Raw genomic sequence first — 19,483 nt, forward strand, 5'->3', positions numbered from 1 at the left:
CGGAGGGGGATAAAAAAAAAAAAAAAAAAAACCTACCATCATAAAGACAAACGCTGAGAATAAGGATAAAGACAAGGATAAAGATAAGGATGAGGCTGAGGCCGGGTGGGAGCCGCGGTGCTGCGGAGGGGCCGCTCCGCCCGCACCCCCGGAGCCCTCCAAGGGCTCGTGTCGGCGCGGCGTGCCCGGCCCCCGCGCCCCGCCCGGCCGCGCCGCCCGCCGCGCCCCGCCGGCTGCCGCGGCCCGCCTTGTTCCGGCCCTGCCGCCCGGCCCCGCCCGCCCGGGGCTGTGCGGGAGACAATAGCGGAGCGGGCGGCTCCGCGCCGGGCCGGGCCGGGGATGCGCGGCCCCCGCGCCGCCCCAGCGCGCTGTAGCGGGGCGGGGGGCGGAGGGAGAAGAATGAGAAGGGGGGCGATGATGCCCCGCGCCGAGCGCAGCCCGCCACGGTGCTGAGCCGGCGGGGCTGGAGAGCAGGACATGGTGCTGGAGCCTCCCTGGACGCTCCCCGGGTGAGGAGCTGGAGCGCGGCGGCGGCGGCGAGAGGCCACGGTGAGGGAGCCCCGAGGATCCGGCTGGGGAGCCATGGGGAGATGCAACGGGCGGTGCACGCTGGTGGGATTCTGCTGCCTGCAGCTGGTAAGGCTCATCGGCATGCCGGCGGTGCTTTGTGCGGGAGGGCTGCTGCCTGTCACCGCTCCCCACGCCGCCTCGGCGGTGACCTTGCGTGGGGACCGGCTCGGGGATGCTTCACCATCACCCCACTCCCAAAAAAAAAAAAAAAAAAAAAAAAAAAAAAAGAAAACACCTAAGAAAAGGAAAAATGCTAACCAAAAAGCCACCCTCGTGCCCTACCCCAGCGCTGGCCGGGGAGATGGATGGGCACCCGCTCCCGGCGCTGTCAAGAGCCCGGGGGCTGCGTCTCTGGCAGGTGTGAGCTTTGTTCCCAACTGCAATCGCTTCCCTCCGAGTTCGCTCCCGCCGGCGGTTTCCCAATCCTGGTGGACTCCCAAGGATGTTTCTTGGGGTGCCGCTCCCCCGAGTCGGGGCAAGAGGGAAAAACTTGGAGCCGCTGCCAGCACTTTGGAAACTCTCCTGGCTCCGAGCGGGACCCACCGGCCCGCGGCGGGGGGGACACCGGGATGCGGGGGGCGAGGAGAAAGGAAAGGTTTAATTTTAATGGGATTGCCGGTCTGCGCGGTAATTCAGTGCTGCACTTGCCGCCGCCCGTGAATCAATCTTCATCAGGCGCTGCCACAGCAGCGGGCGAAGGGAGCGCGGGGGGGATTCGGGAGAGGGGGTTTCTGCTCAAACCAGCGCCGACGATGTCGCGATTAATTATCCCGGCGGGGCGGTTGGTTCATGTACAATCAGCATCCTCCGAGTTGCCCCCGCGGCAGTGCGGGAGCTCCTCACGGTGAGGAGAAAAGGGGGAAGGGGGGATTGCTGGAACCCGGGGGGGTCAGCCCGTGGCGTCCCCGCCATCGGGGGGCGGTGGGTGGATGGAGGCAGCGATGGAAACGGGTTCCGGAGCCGCTCTGGAGGGGACGGTGCCATCCTGCTGACGGGCACTTTCTTCCCGGCGCCGCTCCTGTTCATTCATTCCTCATCCTTGGAAAGGCAGGGAGCGGGGAGGGGTCCCCGCTTTTGGGTGGAGGGGGGACACTGGGTGTTTCTGGGGGGATGAGGGAGCTTTGAGGCCAGTCCTCAATCCCGGGTGGCTCGTCCCCGGGCTGAAGTCCCGCCATTCCCAGTGGGAATGGCCTCCGTGTCCCCAGCTGTCCCCTCCGTTCGCTGTGTAAAGTCTCGCTTTGCGTTTCGCTCACCTTCCCCCTCCTTCAGGATAAATCCAGCGGGTGTTTCTCTGTTGTGCGGGAGTTTCCTGGCTTTTGGTCACTTCCCTTTTCACAGCTCGGCTCCCAAACGTGTTTGCTGGCATTTATTCCCTCAGATATCCCGGATCCCGGAGATTTTAACCCATTTATTTTAGGGGAAAGCTGAATTGTTGCGAGCTCCTGGGCTGGGAGGGCAGCTCCTGCTCACACCCAGAGAAACTTGGTGCTGCTAATTGGGGTCAGGCTGTGCCCTCCACCCTCTCCCATCGTGTGTCCTGGTGCTGTTGGCATCCCCAAAGGCTCAGCTCCAAAACTGTCCCTTTAGCAGTGACCCTTCCGCTCCCAAACCCAGCTCATCCCCTCTCATCCTGCAGGATGATCTCCCAAGCTCCTTCCTGGCTTCGGAGGCAGCAGCTTCCATCCCACCAGGCCCCCACTGCCAGCACCTCATGGCTTGGCAGTGGCACCTCCTGCCCTGCCCGGGGTGAAGGCTCTGGGTGCCTGTTCTGAGCCAGCCCCAGGGTGGTGGAGGTGACATCAAGGTGTCCCTTGGGGTGACCAAGGCCACTCTTCATCCCCGAGGTGGCACGGCCAGGGGGCACAGAGCAGGCAGTGCCACGGCTGTGAGGGAACAACGAGGAGCAGAGATGTCCCCTGACCCCATTCCTGCTCCCCTTTGTGGGGTTGTCACCACGGGGCTCATGTCCCCCCCTCCAGGTGGCCCTGATACCTGTCCTGGGCCCTTTGTTCCGTGGGTGTGGACAGCTGTGCTCCCAGTGTGCCCAGCTCTGGGGCTGGGGCTGTACTGGTGTGTGCTGGAGCTGCCTGGGAAGCTGTGCCCAGTCTCTGCAGGACTAGCTCAGTGCCACAGTTAAACCTCCTCATCTTGTCAACCCCCCCTGACCACCCTGGGCCTCAGTGTCCCCAAAACGAGCAGCGTGGGTGACATTCAGCCCTCCTGGGGTGACGCCACCACCTCCTGCTGGTCCTCACTGCCCGGCCACCTTCCCACAGGCACCTTCCCACGGCACCCCGTGTGTCACCATCACCCCAGGGGCACCTCCCACACCCCTGCTGGCTTCCCCAGTACCTGCAGCCTGGTCCCTTGTCCCTGGTCCCTTGTCCCTGGTCCCCCCTGCTCACAGGGATGCTCAGGGTGGCTCCACGGCTGCAGGTACCACATGGTGGGCACACGGTGCCTGGTCTGGAGGGGCCCTGCAGAGCCTTGCCCACTCCACCCCACACCTAAACCACTTTGGGAAACTGTTTTTAGGGCCATGGCACCACAGGGAGCCCAGGGCAGCCATTTTGAAGCATCCAAACACCCTCCGAGCTCCTTCGCTGCTCACAGGGCGATGCTGCCAGTGCTGGGTGACTCTGGCCCTGGGGACAGAGCAGCACCTGCCAGACTTGGCCTCCATTTATGGTTTTTCCCTGGAAAAAACCCACTTGGCAGGCACCCACCGCCCCTGGGAGGGGCCACCAGCAGGTATTCATGATAATGAGGTGGGATGGAATCAAAACCCCTGGGTTTTGTTGCTCTTCCCCATCATCTGGGAGAGCCTGTGATGCCTGTTGTTGTCAGGAGGATTTACCTTTAATTTCTGTGAAGTGAGAGCTGCTGAGGTGGTTGGATGGAACACGAACCCAAGGTGATGCCACCCTGTCTGGCACTGGCAGCACGGGGAGTGGGAGCCTCGAGCCACAACACTTGTTAGCTCTGAATCCTCATGGTGCTGGTTGTAGACTGGGACAGCCCTGGTGCTACAGGGAGGTGTTCCAGCCCCAGAGGGTATGGGGATACTGGGATAAGGACTGCTGGGAGCTGAGCTCTGGCTGGATATGTCCAGCTGCTGTCCTGTGTCCCTTGGCCATCCCGCTCCTTGCCTGAGCTGGCTCCTTCTCCACCCCAAAGCAGTGACCCCACTGCCTGCCCCAGTGGGGTGGGGTGGGTTGGGGGGTGGATCCAACTCAGCCCCAGGGCTGGGTGGGCTCAGGGGCTGCTCAGAGCTCACACCTCTGGCTGGCCCAGCTCGGCGTCACTCCCAGCCAGGGCTTCGTTTCCTTCTTTGTTTCTCCCTCCTCCCTCCAGGGGCTGGGAAAGCACAGCTGGGTTGGCACCTCCCACCTGGCTGAGCCTCTGGGGCTGGTGCTTTGGGGTGCTGTGGGGTGCCATGGGGTGCCACTCTGCCATCCCTGCTCCCACAGCCTCCCGGGGTTTGGGGTGCAGGAGAATGGCTATGGATCCATCCCATCCCATCCCTGTGCCCAGGCCTTGGGGTTCACAGCGGGCCCCAGCAGCCTCTGGGGTGTGCCCCCCATCTCCGAGCCTGCAGAAGGAGATAACGTGCTCAGCCTAACGAGGGATGGGGGAAGGGAGAGGATGGTCCATCCCCTGCATCCCTCAGCCACCCCCCAGCCGTGTGTGACTGCCCTTCCCCAGCGGGATCCCTCTGCACCCCATGGCCCTCCTGTCCCCACCACCCCTCCTGCCCTGACTCCCCTGGTTCTGGCCATCCGGGAGGCCACCAGTGACACCCATCCACCGGCATCTTTTGTCCTCGCAGGGTTCCCATCGTGCCACATCCTCGGCACGGGGATGGCACGAGGGCAGCGGGGCCGGAGCTGCCCCCGCCGCCGTCCCCCTCCCTGGGAAAAGGGGGAAAAGGAGCCCCGGGCTGAACTCGGGGATGGAGGTTTTCAATTACACAATTAAATGCACAATTAGGTGTAATTACCAGCGCTCAGAAGGTGCGACTGTTGGTAATGGGCTTGTAATCTACTGCCGCCACTGTTTGTACTGCTCGGCTCCCGCTCCCTAATGATTACGGAGCGCTCTCCCATTTGCATGGTTGCCATGGAAATGGGGGGGCTGGCAGAGCCCCTCGCTCTCCGTGGGGTGGGACATGGTGGGTGCAGCGATGCCTCAGCCAGGGGATGCTGCGGGGCGGTGGGAGCTGCCCTGGAGAGACGGGAATGCTCCAGGGATGGGCAGCACGAGGACCCAGGAACTGCCCCAGGGTGGGAACCGCGTGTTAGGGGCGGGAAAATCCCCCACCTACCTCGTCACCTCCGCGGGTGAGCGCCCCAAAACCCACGGGAGGGGGGGGAGCATCAGCCTGGAGGGACCTCCACGTGGAGGAGCATCCTCTGGCACATCTTCCCCCACACCCAGGCAGAGCCATAAAGGTTTATTGAGGTGTGTTTGGGAAGGCAGAGCCTCCCAGCTCACAATTAAAACCGCGATTAAAGTGCCGTACGTCTAAATTCGCAGGACCAACGCGTCCCCGAGAGGATTAATGAGGCCGCTTGAAGAGCTCCCTAAATCACTCATGCCAGTTTGTAACAGAGCTGGGAGGGAGGGGGGCTGGAAAATAAATGTCTTGCAGGGCTGGGTGGTAGAGAAAATAAAGAGGATGAGCCTGAAAACAGCCTGGCCTGACACTGAAGCTGTGAGAGCCCGGGAAGGAAAGGTTGATGTGATCAGCAAAGCCTAAAGCAGGTTGGCTGATGGATATCTGGGAAAATGAGTCTTGTCCAAGCCAAACCTGGGTCTTGTTCCTCCTCGAGCTCCCAGGTTTGGCTGCTGGAAGGGGCTGAGCTGTCCTGGCAGTGCTGGGAGGCCGATAAGCAATTTGATTTAATCCCAGGTGGCTTCTGTTAGGAGGAGAATTAGCTCTATAAAAAATCAATGCTGCTCTTTTCAGGAATAGACAGAAAGGAGGAACGGAATAAAATCATGGCTGGAGACAATGTGTGGGGTGATGGGGTGGTGGTGAGCACAGGGGAGTGAGGGACAGGCCCCCTGGAACTGCAGCCCTGCCATCCCGTGGGGCAGCTGGGCTTCCCATTCCAAAATCCATCACCAAGAGAACAGGGTCCTGCTGGCATCACCTCCCTCCAAAGGGATGAGCAGCCCCTGGGATGATCCAGCTGCTGCTTGGGGATGTCACATCCTTCTGGAAAAGGGGAGAAAATGAGTAGGAACACAGGGCAGGGATGGAAGAGCCACAAACCCCTCCTGTCCCGGGTGTCCCCACAGCCCCTCCAGCACCAACCACGAGATGCAGGTTATTGTGTATCCACAGATGAACTGAACACGGGTGAGTGGGCAGCTTCCAACCCCTCATCCCAACCCTCCAGGCTCCATCCCCATCCCTCACCCTCCCTGGATGCTCTGGGATGTCCTTGCCCCGCCCCGGGGGCAGCTTGGCTGGAAGTGATGGAGCGCTGTGGGCTGGGCAGGGTGAAAACATCCTTCCTGAATCCCAGGGAGTGCCTGGAGCAGCAGAGGGGCTCAGGAAGGCCCCCTTGGCATTGTTTTTTTTTCCTCTCCCTCCATCTGAAAGCAGCTATTTATTTCAATTTTCAAAGGATGCACCTAACGGGCTTGGGAAACTTGAAAGGCAGAGTTGGCAGAGAGCGGCCCCAGCCGTGTTTAAACAGGACATTAAACCCCCAGTGGTTTATTAGTAAGATTAATAACAGCTCCCATGTGCTGGGCTGGGGAATTTCACCCCACCCCTCTTTGGGTTTCTCTCCGAGGCAGAAGGAGATTTGGGGAGAAAAAAAAAAAACCAACATTGCCCAAGTGCTGCTTTTTCTCTGCCCTCAGATGGGGTTAGTGGGGCTGGATGTGCCCCCACATGGGATCAGTGGGGCTGGATTTATTTAATATGGTTTTTTCTAACCTCTTGTCCCTGGTAGGAGGTGGGGTGATGGCTCCCCCTTCCCCACCAGGCACTTGGGAGCCCACAGGGGGTCTGGGGGCTCAGGGTGAGTGTTTAGGGGGCTCAGCATGACCCTGGCAGTGCTGGGGGTGATGCCTTAAAAGCCAGAAAACACATAATGTAGATTTTAAGGAATTCAGGGGGTTTAGGAAGCAAGAGCTCAGGAGGGGGGATGCAGGAGGGCTGGATTTGGGGGGCACATCCCCCCAGCTGCCCAAAACTAGTGAGCAAAACAAGTGTCAGGGAGGCTGTGGTGAATCCAGCCGTGTGTCCCCAGAGCCAGTGAGACCCCCCCAGCCGAGCTGAGGGGTGTCAGCAGGACGTGGTGGGGTGGGAACCATCCAGGAGGGACCCACGAGCAGGGCCACATCCTGGCTCCCACCTGGCAGAGGGCACCTGTCCCCTGGGTGTGGGGGGGGTGCTGAGCACCCTCGGCCACCCCCAGGCTGGTGGTGACAATGGCCCTGCAAAGCCCCCAGTGTCTCATCCCAGACGTGCCTGGCCCGGGGTCACAGCTGGGCTGTCACACACAGGGGCTGCCCTGCTTGGCCCTGGGGCTAATTACCTTGATTAGGGCTAATTAGCACCCTGGGTCACTCCGGTCTCTTCCCATGGCCGGATCCACAGCGAGGCCCTTTCCCACCGTAGCTGAGTGTCCTGGGAACACTGGGAATGTGGGGAGGAGATGGAGCAGACAGGCTTTGCTTCCCCTGCTGTCTTGCCGGGGAAGGAAAATCCGGAAGGTTTGATGGATGGGATTTGGGAAACCAAAGGGCTGGGAATGGCCTGGCTCTGTCCCAGTCTGGGGCTTTGGGGGTGTCACTGGAGTGGTGCCTCTCTCCTCTGTGCCATCCCAGAGGGACACCCAGACACAGAGTTTAGCTGGGAAACGCCCCAGGGAAGGGGAGGAAGCTCAGGGTGGGAGCAGAGAGGGTGATGCTCCAGCTGGAGTGGAGGATGTTGGGTCATCCTGGAGGGTGCTCAGGAATGACCCTGGAGGGTGCTCAGGAATGACCCTGGAGGGTGCTCAGGGAGTGGAGGGTGCTTGAGCTGGGCAGGGAGGACGGTTGGGATGGGAACTGAGGAGAGAGTGGAGGATGCTCAGGGTCAGAGAGGAGGGTGCCCAGGTGAGCATGGAGGATGCCTGGAGTGGGAGTGGAGGATGCCTGGGATGCTGAGGTTAATGGGACCCCCTGGAAAAACCCATCTGTGCTCCAGTTCTGTGCAGGAACAGCTCAGATTAATGGTGGGCCTCAGCCAGAGCCTGGGAATGTCACCCTGAGAGTCCTTGTCCCTTCCCTGGGCTCTCTCCCATCACATCCCCCTCCTCCTCAGCCCCACTGGATCCCAGGGGCAGTGGGAGGCAGGGCAGTGTGGTGGTGGCTGTGGCTGTGGGGTCCAGCTATGCTCCCACTGCCTGGGAGCCCTGGGAGGGGACTCAGGACACACCCTGTGGATGCAGCAGCCAGGTCCAGGGCCGGCAGCTTCACCCAAACCCTTTGCAGGCTCAGATTTGTGTTTTCTCTACTTTCCCCACCTCTGTTTTGGCTCAGGAACTGGCCCTGTCTCCCTCACCCGCCCCAGGGACACATCCTCTCCATCTGTGCCTTGTGGGACCCCTCAGCTCCCGTCCCCTACTGGCCCCTCCTCTGCTGCCACTTCCAGCCCCTCACCGGTTGCCAACTCCCCTCCCAATTCCCCTCGGCAGCTGCCGGGAATCTCAGTGGGAACCATCCTTCCCTGGCCCCTTCCCGGAGCATCTGGTGCTGTTTTCCCTCTGTTCAGGGAGGGGGGGACACAGCAAGAGCCCTGTGATGGGCACGGGGGTGGCACTGAGTGCCCGTGTGGGGACCCCTGGAGTGGTCACGGGGCAGTCTGGGGGGTCTGAGGGTGTCCCTTCCCTCCCAGGGGCTGGGGGTGGCACGTGGTGACATCTCCCTGGCACGGCAGTCACACTTTGCTCCAGGGATATCCCCCCATTTCCCCCCAGGAGGGACAGGGAGAGAGTCTGGAAGGATGGGGGATTATCACAGGATCAGAGCTGAGACCTGTTTGGTTCCCTCCTGGGAATTCACGTCACATCTGGGACTCAGTGGCTCCGAGGATTCCACGTGGCAGCAGCAGCAGCCCCGAGGTGTTGTGACCCACTCCATAAACACCAACTGATTAGTACAGGTTTTATTTATATATAGTCACTCTTTCCCCCACACACACCCTGAAGCTCAGCAGCTGTGAAATCTGGGGTGTCTGCCTGGGGCCCTGCTGGGTGTCAGGGGATGTATTTAGGGACACCCTCACGAGTTTTGGGCTGGTTTACACCCCATCGGGTGCAGGTTCACCCCATCATCCCACGAGCACTCTCCCCACACCATCCAGGAGCTGGGTGCACCCCAGGCTGCTGCCTCCTCTTTGGGTGCACCCCAGGAAGGGTCAGGATTTCCACCTCAAAATTTGGGGGGAAGACTCAGTCCAACAGCACCCATGGCCTGGATACAGGACTGATGTTTCCCCCCACCCTTTGGGGCTCCCCCATGGGTCCCAAAATGGGAAATGGGGTTCTGGGTCTCTCCCCATGTCCCCCTGCCCCATCCTCTCCTCCAGGAGGGGGGATGCCGACCCCACTAATGACCCCGACCCCGTTAACGACCCCATCCCCTGACTCTCAGCAGCCCCAGGCCCTAATTAGTTTTAATCCAGCCCCCTGGGAGGGAGCAGAGCAGTGTCTGGGTCGGGGTCCCGTGGGGAGGTGGCACTTCCCAGACAAAGCAAACCCAGCCCTAACAAAGGGCCTTGAATTATACATGGGGAGTGGGCTCAGCAATTAGCGCTGCCCTCGTTAGCGGGGTCCGTGTGGGGTTGGTCTCCCCCACCCTGCACAGGAGGGGAAGGAGCAGGAGGTCACAGGGACAACACCCACAGCCCCACTTCCCATGGTTTGGGGCCCACAGGGGACCCCAGGAGGTGGTGGGAGCATCATTCCCATGTCCACGTCATGTTCCACCCCAGGGCTGTGTCCATGGGTGCCACTGGGTGAGGTTTTCCCCCAAATATTTGGATGTGGAAATCCTCATCCCTCCTGTGGGTGCCTCCACGGGAGGGGATGGCATGGGGCAGCTGGTAAAGCCATCCCACGTGATTAAAATGGGATGGTGGAAAAAGTGGGAAACCCCCAAGTTTTTTGGGGAAAATCCCATGTGGTTATGGTGGAAAAAACTACAGGTTTGGGGAAAAAAATCCCAGTTTCCCTGTAGTGGGGCTGGCCCTGATGGCAGTGGGACAGGCTCTCACCCCTGTTGGATCAGGGGGACTGTGCCAGGCGGGTGTTGCTGCAGGGTTTGGGGTGTTTGGGATGCTCAACCATGACGTTGTCACCCGTCCCAACATCCCAGGGTCACGTCCCATGGTTGAAGGGCAGGATCCCCCCCCACACAGCCAAGGGGACGGTAAATCCCGACCCCAAAAACCCCTCCTGCAGGCAGAGGGGATAAAGGGAGGATGGAGCAATTAATGGAAGTGATTTTTATGGCTGTTTAAGGAGTCTCTAATGAGCTCCTGGCCCCGGCAGCTGCTGATCCCTGAGGGGCAGAACCCGCCGGAGGCACACACGGCTCGGGATCAACAGGAAAGGGATGGGCGGGATCAGTGGGAGAGTCGGGATCAACAGAGGAGGGATCACCGGGATCAACAGAGGAGGGACCAGTGGGATCAACAGCAAAAGGGTCACTGGGATCAACAGTAAAGGGATTATAAGAATCAGCAAAGGATTGTTGGGATCAACAGCATAGGGATAGTTGGGATCAATAGCAAAGGGATAGTCAGGATCAACAGCAAATTGATGACTGGGATCAGTAGCCAAGGAATCCTCGGGATCAACAGCAAAGAGATCGTTGGGATTGACAGCAAATGGATAGTTGGGATGGACAGAAAAAGGATAGTCGGGATCGACAGCAAAGGGATCATCAGGATCGACAGCAAAGGGTAGTCGGGATCAAGAGAGAAGGGATCACAGGGATCGACAGCAGTGAGGGACACACCCAGCCAGGAGGAGACCCCCGGACCCTCCAGGTTCCGTTATTCAGTGGAAAAATGAGCACAAGACCCCGGTTCCCTAAGAAGTCCTGGCCCCCGGGGACGGGGGTGGGCAGCGGGAAGCAGTGCCCGTCACCGGCAGTCGTGGGTGCCTGTGGATTGTGGAATTACCCCGAGGAGAGGGAAACCCACTGGGGTTGTCCTCTAAATCCCTCTTGTGCTGCCAGCCGCCTCCTCCCTGGGCAGCTGAACCTCCTAAACCCGCGTCTCAGCGTGGGTTTATCCTTCACTTGAAGCCTAAAAAAAAAAACCCGGATAAACGCTGGAAGGAGCACCCACACTGCCCGGGCTGGGCGGTGCACACCGTCACCCGGGAGGGACCACCTCCAGATGTCCCCTTCATCCCTCCAGCACGCGGGAGCATCCCCTCCTCCTCTTCCTCCTCCTAAACGGCTCCTACCCTCCCATAAAAATCAATATTTTGGGAGGCACGGGCGCTGTTTCGCCTCCCCACCGGCTGCCGCCGGCTGCTCCTTTCGCGGCCGCTCCCGGGGATTATTTTCGCTCCCCGGCTCATTAACGGGGCTGTTACCAGGCAGATTTCCTCACCCGATTTTCTCCTTCCCGGCCCGCGGGCCGTGGGAGGAGGGAATGCCGGTTTCCATAGCGATGCGCTTGGCTTTAATCAGTGTTTCTTCCCTGGGAGAATTGATTACGGAAAGTGTCACTAAATAAGTCGGTAAATTGGACTTTTTATGTCCATGTATATATATATATTTTTTCTTTTTTTTCCCCTCCCCTCTATCGGATTATATTAACGGTGTCTTTGAGATTTGGGAGGGAAAATACCTCCTGCTTCTCACAGATGTTGGGATAAAGGGCTGAACCAGGAAAATTAGCATGGAAATTGCCTGAGGCTTAATCCTCGTCCCCAGGGCTCAGCAGCCACAGGCTGGGGGTGATCCAGGATCCACCCTGGCCCATCCCGGTGTGTGCTTTGGGAAATTTTGGTCATCCCTCTCCTCTGCTTTCCAGTTGCTCGAAGCTGCTTTTCCCAGCTCCCTATCCACGGCCACTCCTGGCCTTTGTCTCTTGTTTCATCCCAAAAACTTGTTATTTAGGGGCTCAGATTCCTGGGTGCCTCCTGGTTTCCCGTCTCATTCACTCTGCCTGTGCACTCGCCGAGGTTTAAACCCAAGATTCCCAAATTTAAGCCCCAAATTCCCCAGATTTAAGCCCTGAATTCCCCAGATTTAAACCTCAAATCCCCCAGATTTAAGCCCTGCCTCACTCCCAGACTGGATTGGAGCAGGATCAGTCCCCTTTCCAAGTGCCCAAGATCTCCCAGGTCTAAACTGAAGGTCTGTCAAATTTAAGCCCAAGATCTCCTGAATTTAAGCCCCAAATCCACCAGATCTAAGACCGAGATCCCCAAATTCAAGCCCCCAGCTCCCCAGATTTAAACACAAACTCTCCCAAATCTGAGACAAAGATTCCAAAATTCAAACCTTGGCTCCTCCAGACCTAAGCCAAAGATCCCCAAATTTAAGCCCAAGTTCTCCCAGATCTAAGACCAAGATCTCCCAGGTTTAAATCCACATGAAATTCACAAACCCTTAGATTTAAGCCCAAGATCTCCCAAATTTAAGCCAAAAATCCCCCAGATTTAAGCACCAACCCCCCCCAAATTTAAGCCCAAGAGCAGGAAAAGGGGGTTATTTGCTGTGGAGTGGGATGGATGGGATGGGTGGGATGACTGAAATGGGATGAGATGGGATTGAGGGATATGATGGATGGGATGGGATAGAATGAATTGAATGCATGGGATGCACAAGATGGAATGGGATTGATGGATGGGGATGGATGGAATGTGTGGATGGATGAGATGATTGGGATTGGGATGGGATGGGATGGGATGGGATGGGATGGGATGGGATGGGATGGGATGGGATGGGATGGGATGGGATGGGATGGGATGTATAGGTTGGATGGAATGGGATTGATGGCTGGGATGGATGGGATGTGGGGATGGATGAGATGAATGGGATTGAGAGAGGATGGAATACATAGGAGGTATGGGATGGGATACACAGGATGTGTGGAGTGGGATGGATGGGATACACGAGATGGATGGAATGGGATGCATAGGATGGATGACATGGGGTGAGATGGACAAAACAGACGGGATGGCATCCCCTCACCCTATCCCACCAGTGCCACCACCCCGTGGGCACCCCAAGGTCGTGGCAAGGTCGGGCTGGGGGGATTGACAGGTCCATCCCAGCCTCCTTCTGCAGCAATTCCCGAGGGGATGGAGCAATCCCCCGGGGGAAAATAAAGCCTGTTGTGCAGGATTGCATCGCTCCAGAGTCAGGCTCTGATGGGCAGGCAGGGAATTGAGCTGCTTCGATTGCCTCGGCTTTCCCTCGGCGAGGAAAAGTTTCCCGGCTGGGAGGCAAGAGGAAGGAAAGTGTCCCATGGTGGCATTTACGGGGCCGGTGCAGATAAAGAGCTGGGATGTGGTAGGAAAGCCCAGGAGATGCAATATCGTTTCAGAGTTAAGTAGGTGTAATGTTGTATCAGTGATACATCGGTTAAACCGGCCTGTTCCCAGGGAATTTATGACATTTTTTTGGGGGGGAAAAAAGTGATATCAAAATTCCTGGGGGTCCTCGCTGGGACATCAGAGCTGTCAGGAGACAAATTCACCCAAACCCCGCATTTTGGGGAGCTGACAGGGCTCTGGGCTTAGTTTTAGTGAGGTAAATCAGGAGGACCCCCTCCTGAGGCAAGGATCATCAGGAGGGGCTGATGGAACATTCCTTTCCACGTGGGAACAACCACAGCTCCAGGTTTTGGTGATCCCAGCACTTGGGAAGCTTTTGTGCCTCAGTTTCCCTTCCCTGGGATGGAGCCAGAACTGGAGGGGCTGGATTTAGTCTGTTATGTTTAGGGGATGATATTATTATTATTATTTTGTTATTGCCATTAGACACCCCAAGGCTGTCCCTCCCAACCCTCCCTGATGGAACCCTCAGGGACAGATGGAGCCACCAACACGGATCTGGGAGCAGGGCTTGGAGGGGATCCATCCCTACAGGTCCTGGGGGGGCCCAGGGGGTGGGAAGCACCCAGGGGTGCAGCCCATGGAGCAGTTTTCCAGCGGGATCCAGGGGTGCAGTGTCTAGACAAGCACACCCAGCCGGGGCTGCGTTCCCATGGCAACGCCGCCAGATGCACGGGAATTAAATAAATAAATAACCGGGAATGAGGGGGAAATAAAACAGGCAGGAGGAAGGAAAGCCGTCAGAGGGGTGCTGGGAAGCTGTGGTGAGGGACCCACACCCCTCCAAATCTCTGCCTGTGCCCCCCACAGCCACATCGGGAGACCTGGGATGTTCCACCCGTGTGCTGGAAGCTCCTGCATCCGTGGGGTAAGAAAGAGGAAGCACAGAGGCCCCAAAAACTGTGCCATCCACAAGGGGGGCTGCACAGGCTGGGGGAGGACCCAGTTTGTGCCTCTCCCACCCCACTTTTTGCTCGTGGTTTGAATTGGAGTTCGGTCCTGGGGCATCTCCCCACGCAGGGGCTGCGTCCTGCTCCCCCCACCCAGCACCGGGGAGCAGCTGAGGCTCCGGCGCCTTTAATTTCTTTTCCTCCGTGATTTTAGAAAGGTTTTTTGCAGTCGGAAGTAGGTCAAGAACTTGTTTCCAAGTCATTAAATAGAGTCCCTGGGTTCACAGCGGTGTTTGCACCTTCTTAATAGTCAATCTCTCTCTCTCCCTGCTCATTTAAATCGCAGCCGAGTCCCCTCCGCGGGGCTGGAGGTGCCTCCAGCGGCTCCCGGGGCTGCCCACGAGCGGGAGAAGGCGCTGGCAGAGCCAAAATCCGCCAAACTGCCTCAGAAGGAGAGGTTTTGAGGGGTGGGTGAGCCTCAAGAGGGCTCTGGAGGGCTCAGGGTGGGGCATGTCCCTGGGGCCGGGGCAGGATGTGGCCAGAGCCTCGTGTGCTCCATCAGCTGCAGGGACAACCCAGAACATCCCTCGTGGACCCTGCATCCTGCTGGCAGCCAGATCCTGCCCCGCAGCCCTGCCCACGGGGGTTTTCTCCCCGAACCCCAACATTTTTTTTTCTGCCGAAAACTCCTCGAAAATGAGCGATTCCGCCCCCAAAGCCCCGGGAGGGGCTCAGCGGCTCTCGCCGTGTCTTTGGCCGCAGCACGCGGGGAATAAAGACCCCAAATCTCTTCAAAAAACGCAGCGAAATGAAAAGCTAAATCCCCGGGCGAGCCTCGGGCATATGGTGAGCGGGAGGAAATCACCCGCTGCAGGATAATGACCCGGCAGGGGGTCAGGGCCCGGCCCGGAGGGGAAGGGCAGGGGCTGAGCTCAGCCTGACACGCAGATGCTGCTGCGGGGATGGAAAGCAGCAGGTAACTGGGAGGTAACTGGGAGCATCATCCAGCTTTGTGCCTGCTCCATCATCCTGCCCACCGTCACCAAACTGCAGGTGGATGTCGGGGCTTTGCAGTTTTTAGGCAGGGTGTTTTCTGGAGGGAGGATCCTTTCTTTTTTTTTTTTTTCTTTCCTGGGATGGAACTTCTCTTCCATCTCTTTTTTCCCCCGTTCTGGGAAAGTGAGACCCCCCTGCAGAGCTGCCCCAGCCCTGGGAACAGCAGCACAAGGACCTGGAGCTGCTGCAGAGAGTCCAGAGGAGGCCCCGGAGATGCTCCAGGGCTGGAGCCCCTCTGCTCTGGAGCCAGGCTGGGAGAGCTGGGGGGGTTCCCCTGGAGAAGGGAAGGCTCCAGGGAGACCTGAGAGCCCCTTGCAGGGCCTAAAGGGGCTCCAGGAAAGCTGGAGAGGGACTGGGGACAAGGGATGGAGGGACAGGACACAGGGAATGGCTTCCCACTGCCAGAGGGCAGGGAGAGATGGGAGATTGGGAAGGAATTGTTGGCTGTGAGGAATTGTTGAGGTGGGCAGGCCCTGGCACAGGTTGCCCAGAGAAGCTGTGGCTGCCCCTGGATCCCTGGAAGTGTCCAAGGAGCACCCTGGACTAGTGGAAGGTGTCCCTGCCCGCGGTAGGAGGTGGCACTGGATGGACTTTGAGGGTTCCTCCAACCTAAACCATTCTGGCATTCTCTGATGCCAGGAGAGCAGAAGTGGGAGCTGCTGGGCAGGTCCCTGGGTTAGCCCTGCAGTGTCCAAGGGGGCTGGGTCAGGGATGCTCATCCCGGGGTCCAGCACTGCCCACCCGGGTTTCAGGAGGGATGTCCACCCTCAGTACAGCAAATGGGACAGGGAAGGTGCTCCCTGGTGTCTGTGCCACCCTCCTGGCACAGCCAGAGAGGGATTCAGCTCTCCCATCCTTGGCACAGGGAATAAAAAGGATTGGGAAAACTGCCTGGATTACTGGGGTGGGTCTGAACACGGTGAAGGTGCCACAACCAAAGGGTGATTTGAGGAGACAGTTGAGCTCCTTCCCACTTGAAAAATCCCATTTTCCTCCAGCCCTGCCCCGAACCCCACATCTCCTGTCCCCAGGGGCAGCCCCCATGTCCCCTCCTAGCACAGGGACTGTCACAGCCTCACCTGCTTCGATTTCCTGCTGGAGCCCAAATCCTTGCAGGCAGCACTTTGGGATGAGCAGGAGCAGGATCCCACCCCCAGCTAATGGATGTGATTTGCTGCAAAGGGAACTTTTGGGGCCGATCGATGAACGAGAGGGTGTTTAATTAAGAGGAAGCCCTAAAACTCACGGCATTGATCGGCTGCAGGTTTATCTTAATTAGCAGTGGGATGGTGTGTCTGGATCCCAGCCCTGCACCCACAGGAGCACCAGTGGAGCTGGGAGGGGAGAGAGGGGTGTTAATGAGGGTGGGGGTGCAATTAGCAGGGGGAATCCCCCTTCCAGGAGGAGGGCAGCCTGGGGGATGCTCTGAGCTCCACAAGGCACTTAGGTTTGGGGTGGTTGGGACTGCTGCTGATCCCCAGTTTACTGGGAAGTGTCCTGGGATGCCTCTTGCTGTGTTTGGGGTGACACTGATCCCCAGAGCCAGGAGCCTCTGTCACCAAGCAACTGGTGGGGGTTGAGGTGTCCTGAAGTTCCCCTGGGGACATTTCATCCCCAAAAGGTCAGTGAGGATGCTCCAGGTGGTGGACCAGCCCAGGGAGCTCAGCTTGGGGTAAGGCAGGAGCATCACTGAGCTGAGGGTTCTCTCTCCATCCCATGTAGGGATCACCAAACCTGGGCCCCTCTCCCCCTGGAGGCTGTGCCTCAGTTTCCCAGTTCAGGAAGCAGTTTCTAAGCTGTAGGGATGCCCTGGGGGTGCCCTTGGCAGTGGCAGGAGGTGAGAGCTGGGGAGCTGCAGCCTGGTTGCCTTTGTGCTCTTGCCTCCTGTTCCCCTTAACCCCAAACAGCATCTGACCAGGCTGCAAAAAAACGTGATTTGCTCTTCCCAAGGAGGGAATAAACTGGAATAACACACCCACAGAGCACTGGGGGAGCTGCCAGGGGGGTCCAGCAGACCTTTTCAGTGCAATCAGCAGCCCCTGCTCGTCTGTGGGGGTAACTTGGGCTTTGCCTCTGACTTTGCTTCCCCTTGGAGTGAAGGAGGATTTGGTTCCATCAGGCTCCACCAGCTCCTTCTCCTTCAGGAGAAGGAGGAATTAAGACAGGCTGGAATTAAGGAGCTGCACGGGTGTAAACCCATCACTCCAGCTCCGTGGGATGCTCCCAGAGGCTCTTCCCAGCCCCATCCCTCAGCTTGGAGCACCCCCCCCCCATACCCAAAACTCCCCCCCAGCCCCCGCTGAGCTGCTCTGTCCACAGCCCCCAGATGGATGGGTGGCTGTGAAGCCCCGAGCACGGCACTCCCGGCATCATTTATTATTTACAGTCCTCAGTTTAAAAGATTTACAGCCCAGCTTTAAGTATTTCCAAAGGCTGTTTCCTCGGAGAGTTTAAACAGTGTGGAAGTGAATTAAAGCCTCAGTGCAAAGAGCCTTGTCCCAGCTCCAGAGGCTCCCTGGGCTCTGCTGCTCCACCTTTAATTGAATCCAGTGGATCCTATCCCAGGGATAGGGTTGGGAATGGGACACCACGGTCCCAGGATGGAGCTGGGCTGAAAGAGGTGCTAAATAGAACCCTCACAAAGCCAGTTCCATCGGTGCTTGATGGGTGGGGAGACTGAGGTGGTTGCACACCCAGAGGTCACAGTCACGGTCTGTCCTCCTGAAACACTCAGGGAAGCACTTTTGCCACCTCATTTATTCCCCCCCCGTAATTAGGACACCTGAAGTCGGGCTGGGCAGGCAGGGATGCTGCCTGGGGACCCCCGTGGGAGCACCAGGAGGGAGCTCCCTTGCACTCAGATCGCTGCTGGTGAGTGGAGGGGGGAGCTAAAGCCCATTTTCTCCTGCAGCTTTGAGGGTAAACTCCCCCCCTTCCTCAGGCAGGATGAGCCGTGTGGCACTGGGAGGGGACACTGAGGCACAGGGGGGTGGGGAGGACTCAGGGCCCTGGAGCTCACAGGGAGTGGTTGTTTATTATTATTATTATTATTATTAAATAATTAATAACCATTAATAATCTGGGGCATCTCAGAGAGTGATGGGACAGGGGTGGGGCTCTCAGCAAGAGAAATGGAGAGAGGATTTGGGATGGCAAGGCTGCTGCAGACCCCACCTCACCTCCAAGGGGGCTGGGTCAGGGATGCTCATCCTGGGGCCCAGCACTGCCCACCCGGGTTTCAGGAGGGATATCCACCCTCAATGCATCAAATGGATGGGGAAGGTGCTCCCTGGTGTCTGTGCCACCCTCCTGGCACAGCCAGAGAGGGATTCAGATCTCCCATCCTTGGCACAGGGAATAAGAAGGATTGGGAAAACTGGCTGGATTACTGGGGTGGGTCTGAACACGGTGAAGGTGCCACAACCAAAGGGTGATTTGAGGGGACAGGTGAGCTCCTTCCCACTTGAAACTGGTGCCAGCACCTTTGAAAAATCCTATTTCCTCCTGCCCGTGCACCCTCAGGGACTGCAGCGCTGAATACCCCGAAATTCTCTCTGGAAGTTGTTTACAAACTTCTCTAAAAAGCAAAGGTCTCATCCAATCCCCATTTTTTAGCTTAAAACCCACCGTTGAAGGCCCCAGTGCTCCCCCTGCCTTTGCCCCCACCTTTCTGCGAGATGATCCCGTAATTAAGAGCAAAGTCGGGAAGTGCTGGGATAACGGGTGGATCCCACCAGCTCCCAGCCCCGATCCAGCCGCATCGCAGCGTCGTTTATGGATTAGGAACGACGAGGGCAATCAAAGGCAGGTGAGGATGGGCAACAAATCACCTGCAAAGTACCCGTGACCAGAGCAGGAGGGTTTTTTCCACCTTGATAAACCCATTCCTTCTCAAATCTTCGTTCGAGAAGCCTAGCCGTGAGTGAGAAACCCATTCCTGAGAGCGATTTCAGCCCCGAGGGGTGGGGAAACCGAGGCCCAGAGGACGCTGGCAGGGTGACCGGCTGACATCTCCTTGCTTTGCCCTTCCCAGCTCCAAACATCCCCAATAATCCCGTCGCCGGCCGAGGCATCACTCAGACGCTTCGACCTGTTGCAACTAATTATCTGTGGGGATTTCCCCGTCCATTTCCAGCTGCTCTTTGCCTCCAGCGTGCCGGGAGCCGCCCTGGTGACCGAGGTGCTGCTCTAATCCCTGCTCCCCCCGCGCTGTCCTGCAGGTCGCGGCGCTGGAGAGGCAGATCTTTGATTTCCTGGGATACCAGTGGGCCCCCATCCTGGCGAATTTTTTACACATCATGGCCGTCATTTTGGGCATTTTTGGGACCATCCAGTACAGATCCAGATACCTCATGATGGTAGGTACTGCTGTGGGTGCCT

The 19,483-nt window shown here is 58.3% G+C and overlaps 1 protein-coding gene across 3 annotated transcripts in view; it reads left to right on the forward strand.

Annotated features, from left to right (window-relative positions):
- Nucleotides 1–322: 322 nt before the first annotated feature.
- Nucleotides 323–19,483, forward strand: part of NKAIN1 (sodium/potassium transporting ATPase interacting 1) — a 29,383-nt gene continuing 10,222 nt past the window's right edge. For 2 of the 3 annotated variants that reach the window (XM_050326244.1, XM_050326247.1), the window contains exons 1-2: nucleotides 323–636; nucleotides 19,324–19,461. In XM_050326244.1, coding sequence (XP_050182201.1) covers nucleotides 583–636; nucleotides 19,324–19,461 — 192 coding nt within the window. In that variant the 5' untranslated portion in view covers nucleotides 323–582. Of the gene's footprint in view, nucleotides 637–13,965; nucleotides 14,026–19,323; nucleotides 19,462–19,483 lie in introns of those variants that run through there. The other variant, XM_050326245.1, reaches the window with a different exon arrangement.

Source organism: Myiozetetes cayanensis, unplaced genomic scaffold (genome assembly GCF_022539395.1).
Source record: "Myiozetetes cayanensis isolate MyiCay16 unplaced genomic scaffold, myiCay2020 scf31, whole genome shotgun sequence".
Taxonomy (NCBI): Eukaryota; Metazoa; Chordata; class Aves; order Passeriformes; family Tyrannidae; genus Myiozetetes; species Myiozetetes cayanensis.